Below are 15,024 nucleotides of genomic sequence, written 5' to 3' on the forward strand. Positions count from 1 at the left end.
TGTTCTTGGCCTTATTTAACATGCAGCTCTTTTTATTTTAGGGTAAGCTATAGGCTTGCAGGTATAACAGAGGAAAATGCATCTTTTCTTCTAGAAAATGTAGTGTTTAAATCACTGGATTTTCCCCATCAGTTTAGAATGCACCTGAAACTCTTGCAAGCATTCTCTTCTTTCTGAGCTCCATGCTCAGAGTAATGGAAAGAATGTCCTACAGCATGGGACAACTTAGCTTATAATTTCCTTTCTTCCTTCCTTCTGCTGGTTTCTCCATACAGTCCTTCATGTTACAATGTTTCATGTTACAAATCCCATCATCTTTGCCTGAATTCATGGTAGCTGCAGATGATAACAGCTGTAGTCCATCACATCTGGCAGAGTGTACAAGATTGAGGAAGGTTTTGCTCTTCTTTATCTAGACTAGAGAAAAATGAAGATAAATAAATAAATACTAAAGGAAGACTTAATGGCGATCTTTGAAAAGGACCGTTATGCAGAAAGAAATATAGCAGACTTGTTCTAGAAACAAGGAACAGAAAGGATTGTAAGGAAGCACGTTTTGGTCCCTTAATAGCAAGATGAGTTCAACTACCTGGAGCAACAATAGTCCCTCCTCTACTACAGATGTTTAAATAGAGGCTGGATGGCCATTGGTCAGCAATGCTGTCAATTCATTCTGCATTACAGATCCCATTTGGCTTTGAGCAGGAGGTTAGAATAGATGGCCTCTAAGATTACTTCTAATAGAATCATAGAATGTAGATTTGGGTGGATCTTAAAGATCATCTAATCCAACCTGACTAGTGCAGTGACTACAGTGTCCCTGACAGATGGCCATCCAGCCTTTATTTAAACACTGCTGAATGACACTTACTATTAGGATTTTTTTCTGGGTGTCCAGCTGAGATCTATTGCCTTGTAATTTACACACATTGTTTCTTGTCCTGTCTTCTGGAACAATTCTGCTCTGTCAGGTTGAACATTTCATCAGCAAATCTAACCCACGTGGCAGTGTCTTGTGAATTAAGATTGCAGTACAAGCCACTTTCGGTTACCTATAACTAAGAGTGAGTTACTTTTGTCTCCCAAAGGAATGTGATAAAAGCAGCATGGTAGACATCAAAAGAAGCATTGATACAGATAAACTAAGGGCCCTAGACTGTATGCTTATTATCCTTGGCCTTTTGCAAGAGGTCAAGAATCATAAAAAAAAAAAACCCTAAAAAGCAAATATATACTACAAAGGAGAGTAAATCCACATTATAAATCTTATAGTGTAGGGTGGGGAAATCTCTTAGCCATCTCTGCAGTCTCTTCTTTCCAATGATAGGGCTGGCTGAAGAAAGAGGGACTTTGCAGAGTGCATATGCTAATTTGCATATTTAGAAGTAATTATTAGAGTTTAAATAAAGCACAGTATATCTCAATATAGTGGCCATTAAGCCAGATACTACCACCAAGTGTTGGTCTCTGCTCTCCATCAGTAGGCTTTTCTTTTTCAACCAGACTTGGACTGAACAGCCCCTTAAGCAGAATGCACGATTATCCTACATCTCATCACCTAGAGAGGGGTCTTGTGCAAAACTAGTGGATGTGTCTAAATCAGTGTTGCTCAACCTTAGCAACTTGAAGATGTGTGGACTTCAACTCCCAGAATTCCCCAGCTAGCATGCTGACTGGGGAATTCTGGGATTTGAAGTCCACACATCTTCAAACTGCCAAGGTTGAGAAACTCTGGTCTAAATCAATAATCCTCTCCCTCATCACTACTGCTAGAAAAGCAAACTCTTTTTAGCAAGAACTATGATTATCTTACTGAGGGGTGGGCAGGAATAATTGTTTTCACTTGCAGAATGTAGCCAAGGAGTTTCTGTCTCTTCTTCATAAAAACAAAACAAAAACAAAGCTGTCCATGTACTCACTCAGAAGGTGGGAGGTTTTTGCTTCTTTTCTAAAGAAAAAGAGAAACAGCATCAACTACCTCCTAGAAAACAAAGCAATCACTGCTATTCCACTTTGAACTTTTAGACTAGACTATGGTTACTCAGAGCATATATGGCTTCTTGTTCTTTCCCCTCCTCCTTCAGGAAATACAATCCCTGACCATTTCTAGGATGAGAACTTGCTACCAGTAAGCAGAAGTCTTTTCCCCTCAACTTAAAAAAAAGTAAGGTAACTACCCTCTTTCACTCTCCCTCCCTTTTCTTTTAACTATTCACCACCTGCAACAGCTTTGTGGTAAAGGATCAATTCTTCTTCAATTATCAACTTCAAGATGACTAACACAATAACTCAATTTATCTCCTAGCTGGAGTTTTGATAAGGACTGCATTCAGAGAATAAAGACTTTTATTCAGCTGTAAGGCCCATTATATAAAATTAGGCTTAGATTTAGGAACATGTTTATAGGATTACAGGCTTCAGGGAGGAACACATGGCAAAACATGTTTCCATTTCAAGAAGTCCCAGGTTAAGTGTCTGGCATCTCCACATAGATTTGTGGAAGTCCTTTGCTTCCAGTTTTTATAGTCCTGAGGTAGAATGTTGCTGAGCTATGATTCCCAACATCTACGGGCAACATCTGGCAGGCAATGTTCCACTCACCCTGTGTAAAAGCTTAGTAGTTAGACAAAGGTTCAAACTCAGCATAAGGCAGCTTCTTCTGATTCAGTGAACTGACATATATGAGATTACATAGTCTGGTTGCAATCTTGTGCATATTTATCTATAAATAAGGTCCACTGAACACATTGGAACCAGTTTGGAGTAAACATACAAAGTATTTTACAGTTGTATAGTTATAAACATTCTATTATACCTGGACTATAATATATTTATTTCTTTTCCTGCACAATAATTTCATAGTCCTTGGAAAAAGCCAACTGTCTTTCATCTTATCAGGTGTGTTTTATTGCCATCTGGTTACACAGTAATTTCAGCCCAAGCTTTACAAAGAATCATATGATGGGATATCAACTCAGCAGTGGTCAGGTAATTGGGCAAATAAGGTATTGTCTGTCACAGGATAAAAATCACAGGATAAAGAGAGTGAATAGCAGCAAAGGAAAGGGAGTTAGAAAGGTAACATTTGAAGGTAAGGAAAAAAATTCTGGAGAATTTACACTTTTTTAAAAAAGGGTTATAAAAATATATCCTTAACTAAATTTAAAGAAGAGCAATTAGAAGGAATGGGAGAAAAGGTGGACCTCTCAAGTTCTTTCTAATGGATCTCTAACATTAACTGTTGGGATATTTCCTAACCAGATCTGTTCTTCTAGGGAAAAGCAAGATTTTTCCCCCCCTCAGGCGTCCTTGATTTTATTGCTGTTGCCATTTTATGAAAGATTGTTCACAAGGCAACAAACTCTTAAAACTTTAGGGATCATTCCCTAAGATTTGCAGAAAGGAACAACCAGTATAGTTCTAAACAAGCTTTGTTTTTTTATATTCAAGGTTTTCAAATGCCAATATTGATGATGAAAAATATTATTTAGCTAGACTGTTTCTAAAATTCTATTGGTCCAAAAAGAAAATACTGACATTTGTATGCAGATTGCCTTCAGAAAGCAAAAACAGAAAATAATAATTTGGACGTTCTTTCGTAACCACATAATAGCAAGCATTTATTTGATGGGCCTTTCAGGGAAGATCCTGAATCTCCAAAGAAAGACACTTCTCCTCTTGGAATTAAGATGAGAAAATGAATCTATGAAGATGCTTAAAACTTTTTAAACTGTGAAGAGAGGGCACATTTTAATATAGGTGAAGCTGAACACACTTATTTCAATTCAGCATAAAATTATTGCTCATGAATTAAGAAGATTTCTAAACTTTGTGGAGAATTTCCAAGAGGGAAGTGGACTTTTTTCTTCTTGTTTGGTCTTTTGATTGTTTGGATAGAACTCAGGAAGTAGAGAAAATCAACATCTACTTGCCTTTTCCTTGCATAAAATGAACGGCCAAAAGAATATGACATATACCAAAAATATTTTGTTTACTATGGTGGAATGAAGATGAACTGCTCCAAGGAATGTGACAAGAAGGAGAAGCCTATTTTGTCTTTTTCTATAGAAGCAATCTTAAAAAATCCATCTACTGAGGCTTGCCTCCACAACACGATGGCCTGCAATAGCCAACCTGAAGTAGCTCAAAACTTCAGTTCTAAGCCACTTTTGGACAGGTGTAAAGGTAGGAAATTTGTTCTAGTTTATGACACATACGAACCTTCACTCTCTTATGCCTTTGCATGATTTTTAAGTTGATTTTTTAAAAAAATACACCAACCTAAAATGTATTGAATTCATATTTCAGCATGGTTCTTAATGTTTTTCAACATCTGACTTCTATGAAAACTTTAAGCTTGCTTTATGGTACATTAGGAATATAATGTATAACATTCTGGGCACAATAAAATGGAATTAAAGTATATTTTCCATATAAAAAGTGGTGCCATAAATTGCCAGATTTGCTTTCCTGTTTTTTATTTTTTATTTTAATAGACAGATATGTTATACTCTTAATAAAAACACAATGGTGAGAAATTCAGTAGGTGTTTTTATCCAGGATATATGTGTTTGTGTGTGTGTGTGTGTGTGTGTAAGCTTAAAGTAGGGCAAAATGCAAACTTTTTTTTTTAAGTGCCGTATGCCCTTTTCTTTTTAAGGACAATTTGCTATCATATTTTTTCTAGGCTAAATTTGAACGAATTGGGTTTATGATATCCTTTCTTTAAAGGGTTATGTCCTAATGTCACATCCAGAGCTTTAAACATGTTAGTTTGTTGCTGTACAAATGACAAAAAAGGCCCTCTGATAGGTTTGTGGCAGAAGTGTTTGTGAGGCAGTATTGATGATGATGATAATAATAATAATAACGTGGTGTTTTTGATCTCAGAACATGTTTCCTAGATCTGTCAATATGCAGCTTTAAAAAAAAATCCATACTAATAACTTGTAGAGAGAATTCCCTTATTTAACATAGTGAATACTTCTATTAGTTATATGAGGATTGACTTAATTGCTTGTGGTTTCCTCTGTTTAACATGTAACACCATTTACCCATCCAAAACTTCCATTTGCCCCAGCATGATTAATGGTCAGAGATGGTCAGTGTTGCAGTTCCAGACATGCAGAAGACACTAGCTTGGAAGAAGCTGGTATAGAGGAAACTGGATAGTCCAACGTGTGGAATGTGATCATTGCAAATTTCAGTACAAAATAACTTGACCAGAAAGTGCTGGAACAATACAGAGATTAGAATATAGCTATCCATCAACTTTTACACCTTTAGATGTTACAATGCTGTATGTAGCTTAAACCTGCCTCAAAAAAATGTTTTAAATGTATATGTAGAGGAAATTCATATATAAATCCAATATACAGGTATATCTTGAAATAACATATATTCAAAAGTACTTATTTAAATATATATATATTTATCTATAAAATGTATATGCATATTTAAATTTTAAAAAATACATTACTGAATGCAGAAACAGGATAGAAGAATCTTGAGTAAAAATAGATATACCCCAGAAATAGATCAATTCACCCTCATACCTAGAACATAAATTGATCCATTTATCTCTCAATAGAGATCTATTTATTGGCCATATGCAAAAAGCCCAATACAATCTTACAAAGAGGAAACAGAATGGTCTGGCACGCCCAGATTGATGTGGGATGGGGATAAAATGCAAGTTCAGATAGCTATTTACCTTTCACTATAAAATTTAAATAGCCATCCATAATGGTAACTTCTAAAACAATGTAACAATTCAGTTTTCTTTTAACATCTCTCATGAAAGAGAGATCACATGCAAATAGCTCCATTGTTTTGCCATGCTTTTCATTAAGTAATATGGGAACCCTACAAAATGAAGCAACTACTTGGCAGGTAATACATAAAACATAGATGTATTAAAATACATCTCCAATACATAGCTGTCCAACTTCTGATTGAAGTCCACCCCCTCCCTAGACAACTGGTTCCATGGTTAAATAGTTCTTCCTGAAGCTTAAGTCCATTATTCCTGCCTTCTGAGACAATTGAGAATAGATGCTGACCTTCAGTTGACACACTTTTAGGTATTTCAAGAGTGCCATCAGACACTCTTGATAACGTACTTCCCCTACATTATCCTAGGCAAAACATGCTTAGTTTCCACAGGATGAAACAGGAAGGAATAGAAAGCAGAAGGGGATGGGGTCTGATATTGTATCTTCTCATTATGGGCTGATTTGAAATCTGAAAGTTCAAACCACTTCATGTCATGTAGAAATTGCACAAGTGTTAGTCTCTTGAAGAGCCCATAGCCAACAGGCACACATAGAGAAGCAGTTGCACATTCTTTATGAGATAGCGTATAAACATTGTAGCAACTAAACTGGAAAGTCTGAACTAATCCCCAGAACTGAAGATGTACTTGAAACTGCTGTGCTTGTTCTGACACAACACTTTACGTGCACAAAGCACTATACTACAATACTGGCTAAACAAGCTGTAAAATGCCAATTTTCTAATGAAAGTAAACCTGAGTCCCCAAACTCCTGATAGCTATGTAAAAGCTTGTATTGTTAAGGGAACAGTGTGAATTACCTTCATGCCACAAGAAAAGAAATATATACAATTAAATTCTACTTCTGCAAAATGTGCATTGTTACTGACACTGTTGGGAATGGGAAGCAGACACATCTCTTTCCCAACAGATGCATTACGTGGTAATAATAGAAATCACATTCCAACATTTTAGGAAGATGTCAGTTGAAGAAGGACACCATAGATATTTCAAGCCCATTTTAAAATCACTTCAAAAATATTGAAAATAAACAGTGCAGTTTTCCATTATTTAAATTAGGCTGCATATCTCCTTCCCCCAACACTTCCCATGCTTTGAAGTTCTAGAATGCAATTAAATTCTAAAAGTGGAAGAGATGTGTGGGATAGACCATACTCCAACTTTCCCCAAGCTGGAGTACCGGGTTGCTTCCTGATATGCAGGTTTCAATTCCCAGAATTCTGAGCAATGGCCATGCTCTTCTGGTTGAAAAGTGCCCAAGGCAGGGAAAACATCCATAGCCATTAAGAAACACTCATGGTAATTTTATACAATCATTCATTTAACTCTCTATTCTTCAAACATTTGTCACCTTCTCTAAAAACAAACAATGCTAGTATTGTTTAATTGTTGATTACATCCACTGTCATCTAGGCACTTGAACAGTCCTATCTTAGTCCAACATTTGGTTTCTCAGAGTTGCCCTTTGGATGATAACAAGAAGAAAACAGAGACATGCCTCTCTCCAGCTATTGTTCCTCTGCAATTCAGAGGCATGCTTTCCCTAGCCTGGACAGGATATTGAGAATCCAGGACTAATATCCCTTGATAAGCCTGTCTTCCATGAATTTATCTAACTCCCCTTTTAAAACCATCCAAGCTCATGATTACCACCATTTCTCATGGGTAATGAATTCCATAGGTTAATTATGTATTGTGTTAAGAATTACTTTCTTTTTAGCTGTTCTAAATCTCTTTCCTATCAGCTTCATTGGAAAACTTCATTGGATGCCTTCACTGGTCCAAGAAAGATAAAAAGTTATCCCTGTAAAATGTCCATGACATGAATAATCTTGTCCCCTCTCAGTCTCTTTTTCTTTTCTATGCTGAAGAGTCTCAAATTTTCTAGACTTTTCTCATAAGGCAGGTGTCCTCTTCTGCTTTTTTCTAGCTCTATTATATTCTTTTTCAAATGTGATGACTAGAACAATATGCTGCATTCCAGATGCCTTAACACCACTGATTTGTTGTCCTTTGTACTTTCCATCACTTTCCTGGAGATCCATAGCATGGAATTTGCTGCTGTACCCTATGTTGATATCTTTACTGAGTTACCCATAATTCATTATGACCCCCAGGGGCCTTTTCCTAGTTAGTTACAGACTGCTCAGACTCCAGTTATGGAGTTTTGAATACAAAAAATTAGTGGGGTGCACCAATATGCATTAATTTGCATTTACTTAATTGAACCCCCATTTGTGCCCAGCCAGAATTAAAAAAAAAACAGCTCACTCCATTAGCTAAACAATACTCCTTAATCACAGTTGATGAGACCTAAAAACTTACCTGCTTCTTCACAAAATTCCCATTATTTTTTGCCCTTCTTTTTGCAAGCTCCCACAACAAGTTGGAGTAAGTGTGAAGTATCTGCCGTTCAGGATAACTTATAACATGAAACCCAGCTGGGTGACTTTGGGCCAGTCGCTCTCTCTCAGCTCAACCCACCTCACAAGATGGCTGTTGTAGGGGAAAATAGGAGGAAGAAGGAGTATTAAGAATGTAGGCTACCTTGAGTTGACCAAAAAAAGGCAGGATGAAAATGAAAATAATAAATACATAAATAAAAAATACATAAATAAAAAATAAATGAAATAAATAAATGAAAATAATAAATAGCTCATAGCTTCTAGATACATTAGACCAGTGTTTTGCAACCTTGGCAACTTTCAGATGTGTAGACTTCAACTCCCAGAATTCTGGGCTGGCTGGCTGGGGAATTCTGGGAGTTGAAGTCCACACGTCTTAAAGTTGCAAAGGTCAAGAAACACTGCATTAGACTATGATACCAAATATTTCCAAGTAATGGCTTTTGGCAATCTTACAGTCCAAGGAACAGATTTGAAAAGCCACAGGAGAATAAGTATAAGCATTTTTGGTATCAACTATTTTTCAGTGATATATCTTAATGATAGAATAAAATAGTCACTGAAGAAGGCTATCCTTCTACTAGTATAATTCAAAACCTCTTTGAGTCTTGTGGGATTGAGCAGCATACAAACCAGGGCCACAACTGGGGGGGGGGGGCAAGTGGGGTATGTGCCCCGGGCGCCGCGCTGGGGAGGCACCAAAATGAGCACTGGGGGGGGGGCACCAAAATGGGTGCGGAATCCATGTTTGCCCCAGGTGACAGAGACCTTAGCTGCGGGCCTGATACAAACTGCAATAAGTAAAAAAGTACATACTGTACATACATAGTAAAGGTAAAGGTTTCCCTTGACATTAAGTCCAGTCGTGTCCGACTCTAGGGGGCAGTGCTCATCTCCATTTCAAAGCCGAAGAGTCGGCATTTGTCCGTAGACACTTCCGTGGTCATGTGGTCGGCATGACTACACGGAACGCCGTTACCTGCCCGCCAAAGCGGTACCTATTAATCTACTCACATTTGCATGTTTTCGAACTGCTAGGTTGGCAGGTGATACATACATACATACATATTATATTCCTGTAAATAAAAGCAGTTTTGTCCCAAGCATCCTTTCTGGAACCAAGGCTCTAATTTGTGTGGCTGAAATTCTGCCATTGAATTTCATTAGCAGCTTCTCAATATGCTTTGAGACACAAATGAGATGGCCACCCATGTTCTAATATTTAACAACAACAACAACAACAACAAGGTTGCAGCCTAAACCAGGGTACCTTGGATCTTTGGGCCATAATATAAAATACTTTATATTTCCCCCATTAAAAGAGAAAGAAAGAAACATGCTCAGATCTGGGTTAACTTCTAATAACTACATAGATGAGATCATTTAGTTTTCTTGGCAGCAATACAGAAGTGATTTGATGCTGTCTTTTTCATGGAAGCTTTTTTTTCAACATCCCAGTCTAGCCTAGAGCCCCAGTAGTTTCCCATCCAAGTATGAAATGGGTCCAACTTGCTTCATTTTTCAAGATCAGCCAAGCAAGGTCAGTTAGATGGTACACCAGCTGTAGGCATCAAATAATATTAAATGTCTCCTTTGAGTCAATCTCAACTTTTCTTCCATGAAGTTTTCCTGACAACAGCATGAAAGAAGTTTGCCACAGCCTTTCTCTGGGATATTTTTTCAACTTCCCAGTTTAAGCTATAGCCCTGGGTTTGACCTTGGTTAGTTGGGGAGAATCAGCCATGGTTGGCTAGGTTCTGCCCTTCATGCTTTATACTTAATGCAAGAACTGAGATTCTAGAAGGCAATTTGTGAACTATCAGAACAAAGTTCTCTTCAGCAATAAATTGAGTTCTTCTGCTAGATGCTTGACATCTATATTGCTGTGAAATATGCCTTTGGTTACAGCCATTTGCAGCTCACTATCACATTATGAGAGATGTTTGTCATTCATATTATTATGCAGGCCCACAGAAAATTTTCAATGTACACCTTAAAGTTGGAATATGTATAATAGCCCTTAAAGTTTTATGCTCGTGCCTTACTTCAAATAGCTTCTCTATCTCAAAAGGTCTACTCTTAACTCTTTACCGAAGAACTATGGCCCCACATTTTGCATCTGGCTATCAGTCATTAACCTTTCTGTGAAATAATTTTGCCTAAAGTGAATTCACCTATATTACTTACATTTTCTCCCGGCATCTTACTGCATATGTAGATGTTGAGGCAGTTTGAACCAAACCTTGAAGCCATTTCTCAATCGATTATTAACAGTTCTCTCAGCCTGCACCAAGCTAAAATGTCACCATTACTGGAAGTCAAATGCTACATTTACCAAAGAAAATATCATTCTGCCTCCAAAGCCCTTTTCTCACCCCCATTTTCCCATTCTTAACATCTCATCTTTTACCTGTTCCACTTCCCACTTTTCCTCAGAGAGGCCATTCTAAGGATTTCAACAGGGTTAACTTCTTACTTATTTTTATAACCCATAGAAGTAAGTGACTAAAAATATTGAAGAGACTGGTATCTTAATAATGTGAGAAAGATTTGGAGGGTCATATGGGAAAAATTTCAGGATGTTTGCATGTTCTATGGTCACTCTAATTTATTAGAATTGCCATTTTTAATATATCTTTTTTGCATGAATGATAAGCAGAAATTCAAGCACCAAAGCATTTAATTGCATAGGAATACTGTATTTACCATAAGAAAAGGCTATTTTCCCCTAGGGAATATACTTTTAAAATGGGTCAGTCTTGTTAGATTCACTAAGAGTCAATGGAAGCACAGCAGGTTTTTTTTCTTCTGTCTAACCTTTTTATACTGCAGTGGGATGGGGGTAGTGGACTTACAATCAGGGACATTTGTAAGCATTATAATTACCAGCTTTCCTCAGATGAGGACTATGGTTCTCTTACTGAATTGGATGGTTCAGTCCTTTACAGGGACATCCATGGGGGGGCGGTGTCAAGATTTATTTATTTATTTGTTTTATTTATTTATTAATCAAATTTATCGCCACCCATCTCCCAAAAGGGACTCTGGGCTGTTTACAATAAAACATAAATAAGAAAAATATAAAACTGTAAAATACTATAATACATAATAAAATAAATATGATAAAAACCCCAATGGCTGGAAGTTCTCTGTGATTTGCAAGCAGAGCAAGGTCCTTCTAAGAAATTAACCATCCCCAGGAATGACTACTCTCTCTCCCGCCCCAGGCATGATAACAGAACCAGGTCTTTAGTTGTTTCCTAAAGTCCAGGAGGGAGGGAGCCGATCTCACTTCCGGGGGAAGCATATTCCAAAGGGCAGGGGCTGTTGCAGAGAAGGCCCATCTCCTGGACCCAGCCAGATGGAATTCTCTTACAGATGGGGTCCGTAGCATGCCCTCTCTGCATGACTGGGAGGGACGGGTTGATATGATGGGGAGGAGATGGTCCCTTAGGTAACCTGGACCCATGCCATGTAGGCTTTAAAGGTGATAACCAACACCTTGCATTGGACCCAGAAGCATACTGGCAACCAATGCAGCTCGCGGAGCAAAGGGGTTACATGTGCTGATCTTGGGAAACCCATGATCGCCCGCACAGCTGCATTTTGCACCAGCTGTAGCTTCTGGATGCTCTTCAAGGGTAGCCCCATGTAGAGCGCTGCATGTTCATGGCTATCATGTTGAATTTTTTGGCAGACATATATCACATGTACAGGTAGTCCTCATTTAGCGGCTGTCTTTTTTAGTGACTGTTCACAGTTACGACAGTAATGGAAAAGTAACTTTATGACCAATCCTCACATTTATGACCTTCACAGGTCTATAAAGCAAAGGAAAGCTGAAGTAAGATCATAAGCACAATCGTGGTTTCACTTAGCGACCACTTTGCTTAACAAACCAGTTGCCGGTCCCAATTGTGGTCACTGAATGAGAACTACCTGTTCATAATTTTTTTACAGGCCAAGGGCTTTACAGGGCTTTACTTGACCTTTGGGTGCTGGGACTATACTCCCAAATATAGTGGATAAAACCAGGATTTAATTATTTTTTCAGATAAAAAAACCCTTATTCTTCAGTTATGTACAGTATTCAACCATTTTCCTCTTTAAAATTAAGAGGAATTAAATGAAAAATTGTGGTTCATTAACATTTCAGGGATTTTGCACTTGGGATCTAAACATTTCAAAGAGTGTAAGGGGTGGGTTGGGCATAAAAGTCATCTCAACCACACAATCAAAGCCCTGCCCCTTCATACATGCATTGTGACACTTTAAAGGGGCTGGCCTTTGATCACATAGTTGCACCTGCCATCTTGACTTTGTGACCCATGCGTGGATACCTCAGTCACTCCTCAAGAGAACTAGGGGGAAGAAGGGTAGTACTCAAAAAAGATAGTAGTACTGTTTAGAAATGTCCCAATTCTTGTTGAAAACTGGTCCTAAAGAGGGCACTTAGGCTATTTATTTTATTTTATTTATTTTATTTTCTATCCCACCTTTATTATTTTTATAAATGACTCAAGGCGGCCTTCTTCCTCCTATTTTCCCCACAACAAGCCTGTGAGGTGAGTTGGGCTGAAAGAGAGGGACTGGCCCAAGGTCACCCAGCCGGCTTTCATGCCTATGCCCAGAATTACAAAAGAAGTCATCAATGTGCATTGATAAAATATAAACATGCTAATTGGTATGTATAGAAATTACAAATACTAAATTATAGATGCAATTATAACCTTTATTCCCTCCTATTATTTTTAATCAATAAACTGTACCTAAACTGGATAGCCCCTCCCAGGGGCTATTTATCTGTGAAATCATTTTGCTTTCCTTTTTATGTTTTGTTTTTATATTTTATATTATGCTTTCTGCAACTAACCCTTGGTAGCTACAGTGAGTACCTTACTGAGATTAAAGATGAGAACTAAATAAATACATGAAGAACTATCCTCTTGTAAGTTGGGCACATGACCACATATCAAGACATTATAATAAATCAGCAATATTTGGATTCCAATAACCTCATTTAATTTAGGGCTATGCCAGCCAGCAATAAGGAGTCCAGATCAGTTTGCCTGATCTGATAGTACTTGGAAAATGGAGTCATCCATGTAAAGCAGTATTTTTCAAACTTGGCCACTTTAAGATGTGTGGACCTCAACTCCCAGAATGCTGGCTGGGGAATTCTGGGAGTTGAAGTCCATACATCTTAAAGTAGCCAAGGTTGAGAAACACTGATGTAAAGCAAACAGGAAATGTATCCACCCAGCTGTTGTTTTGAATGACGAGAAGACCATTGTTTGGCTGGAAATCAAACCATAATGAAAATGTTCATTTCTCCACTCATCCTTTATATTAATTTAAAGCTATGACCTTTAAGGGACGCGGTGGCGCTGCGGGTTAAACCGCTGAGCTGCCGATCGGAAGGTCGGCGGTTCGAAACCGCGCGGCGGGGTGAGCTCCCGTTGCTCGTCCCAGCTCCTGCTCACCTAGCAGTTCGAAAACATGCAAATGTGAGTAGATCAATAGGTACCGCTTCGGCGGGAAGGTAACGGCGTTCCGAGTCGTCATGCTGGCCACATGACCCGGAAGTGTCTATGACAACGCCGGCTCCAAGGCTTAGAAACGGAGATGAGCACCGCCCCCTAGAGTCGGATTCGACTGGACTTTACGTCAAGGGAAACCTTTACCTTTACCTATGACCTTTTACCAAATCCAGAATGGCCTCATGTTGCCAGTGAAAGCCACTGCTGAAAACATTTTGCCTTATTTTTGCACACCCACCAACAATTATTAGAATTAATTTCTTCACAAATGCCCAATTGTTACAGTAGTGAATGGGTAGTGAAAGTAGGACAGGCCCATTTTTGTCTCAGCCCTAGTTTTTAAAAAGATAACAAAGTAAATACATATGTTTTATCTTGAACCACTGACCCAGAAGAGATATAGAATGAAAAATGTGTTACCTTGGTCTGACATTTGTCTTCACTGTATGAATAACAACACTTTCAGATTACAAGGATTATTAAAACAAAACTGAAATAATCGGTAATGGTTGTCAGAAGAAAAAAAAAGTTCCATCAGCTAACCAAATGAAACATCATTCTGTTTAATTATTACTATATGTGTTTCCTTTCCTTCTTATTTCACTGCCAGACCACAGATTTGGAAAGGTTCCATGCTTGGCTTGCCTTCAGTTGTATTTGGATGCTCACAAGTTTGTAATTGCCTAAAAAGAGTCATATTTCAACAATGGCTCCTTCTTGGCTGATGAGTTTACAAAATTTTTATCAGTTTTTTTTTTTCTTGCAATAGGTGTGTGAATTGCCACACAGAATTCAGATCACAGGGAGAGTGGTGGGGGATCTGCTCCCTTACTTTTTCTGTAATGAAATGAAATTCTGGAAGTGGAAGAGTTATGTCAGGAGGCAGCCATCTTCTTCCCACTGCTAGAAGGAACACTTGACCACATAATTTTATTCCCAGAGAAATGCTGATGAATGGCTCTTTCTTGTTGCTCAGTCAATGAAACTTTTATCTTCCCAGAAAAGGAAATGTTTAAAAAAAGAAATAATAGAGAAAAGGCTGTCAACCCATCTTGCAAGCATCACTTGTAAAGTAAAAGTGTAAGAAGTAGGGGGAAAAGTCTTCTCCCTTTCTCCCATCCCACCCCACCCCACCCCACCCCACCCTAGTGTCAGAAGATATTTTCCTCCTCATCTTTGCTGGAAGCACAAATCCAGTGAGGGAAGGCCTATGCTAAGCTGGTATAGTCCAAGTCCCAAATCCTAGAGGTCTAGAACAAGCTCTCTGCTGCAGAGTAAGGCTTGG

General features: G+C 38.2%; 1 protein-coding gene across 3 annotated transcripts in view; it reads left to right on the forward strand.

Annotated features, from left to right (window-relative positions):
• Nucleotides 1–3,099: 3,099 nt before the first annotated feature.
• Nucleotides 3,100–15,024, forward strand: part of ISX (intestine specific homeobox) — a 31,775-nt gene continuing 19,850 nt past the window's right edge. For 2 of the 3 annotated variants that reach the window (XM_063308736.1, XM_063308735.1), the window contains exon 1: nt 3,100–4,185. In XM_063308736.1, the coding sequence (XP_063164806.1) occupies nt 4,005–4,185 (181 nt within the window). In that variant the 5' untranslated portion in view covers nt 3,100–4,004. The remainder of the gene's footprint in view (nt 4,186–15,024) is intronic. The other variant, XM_063308738.1, reaches the window with a different exon arrangement.

Source organism: Candoia aspera, chromosome 7, assembly GCF_035149785.1.
Source record: "Candoia aspera isolate rCanAsp1 chromosome 7, rCanAsp1.hap2, whole genome shotgun sequence".
Lineage (NCBI taxonomy): Eukaryota > Metazoa > Chordata > Lepidosauria > Squamata > Boidae > Candoia > Candoia aspera.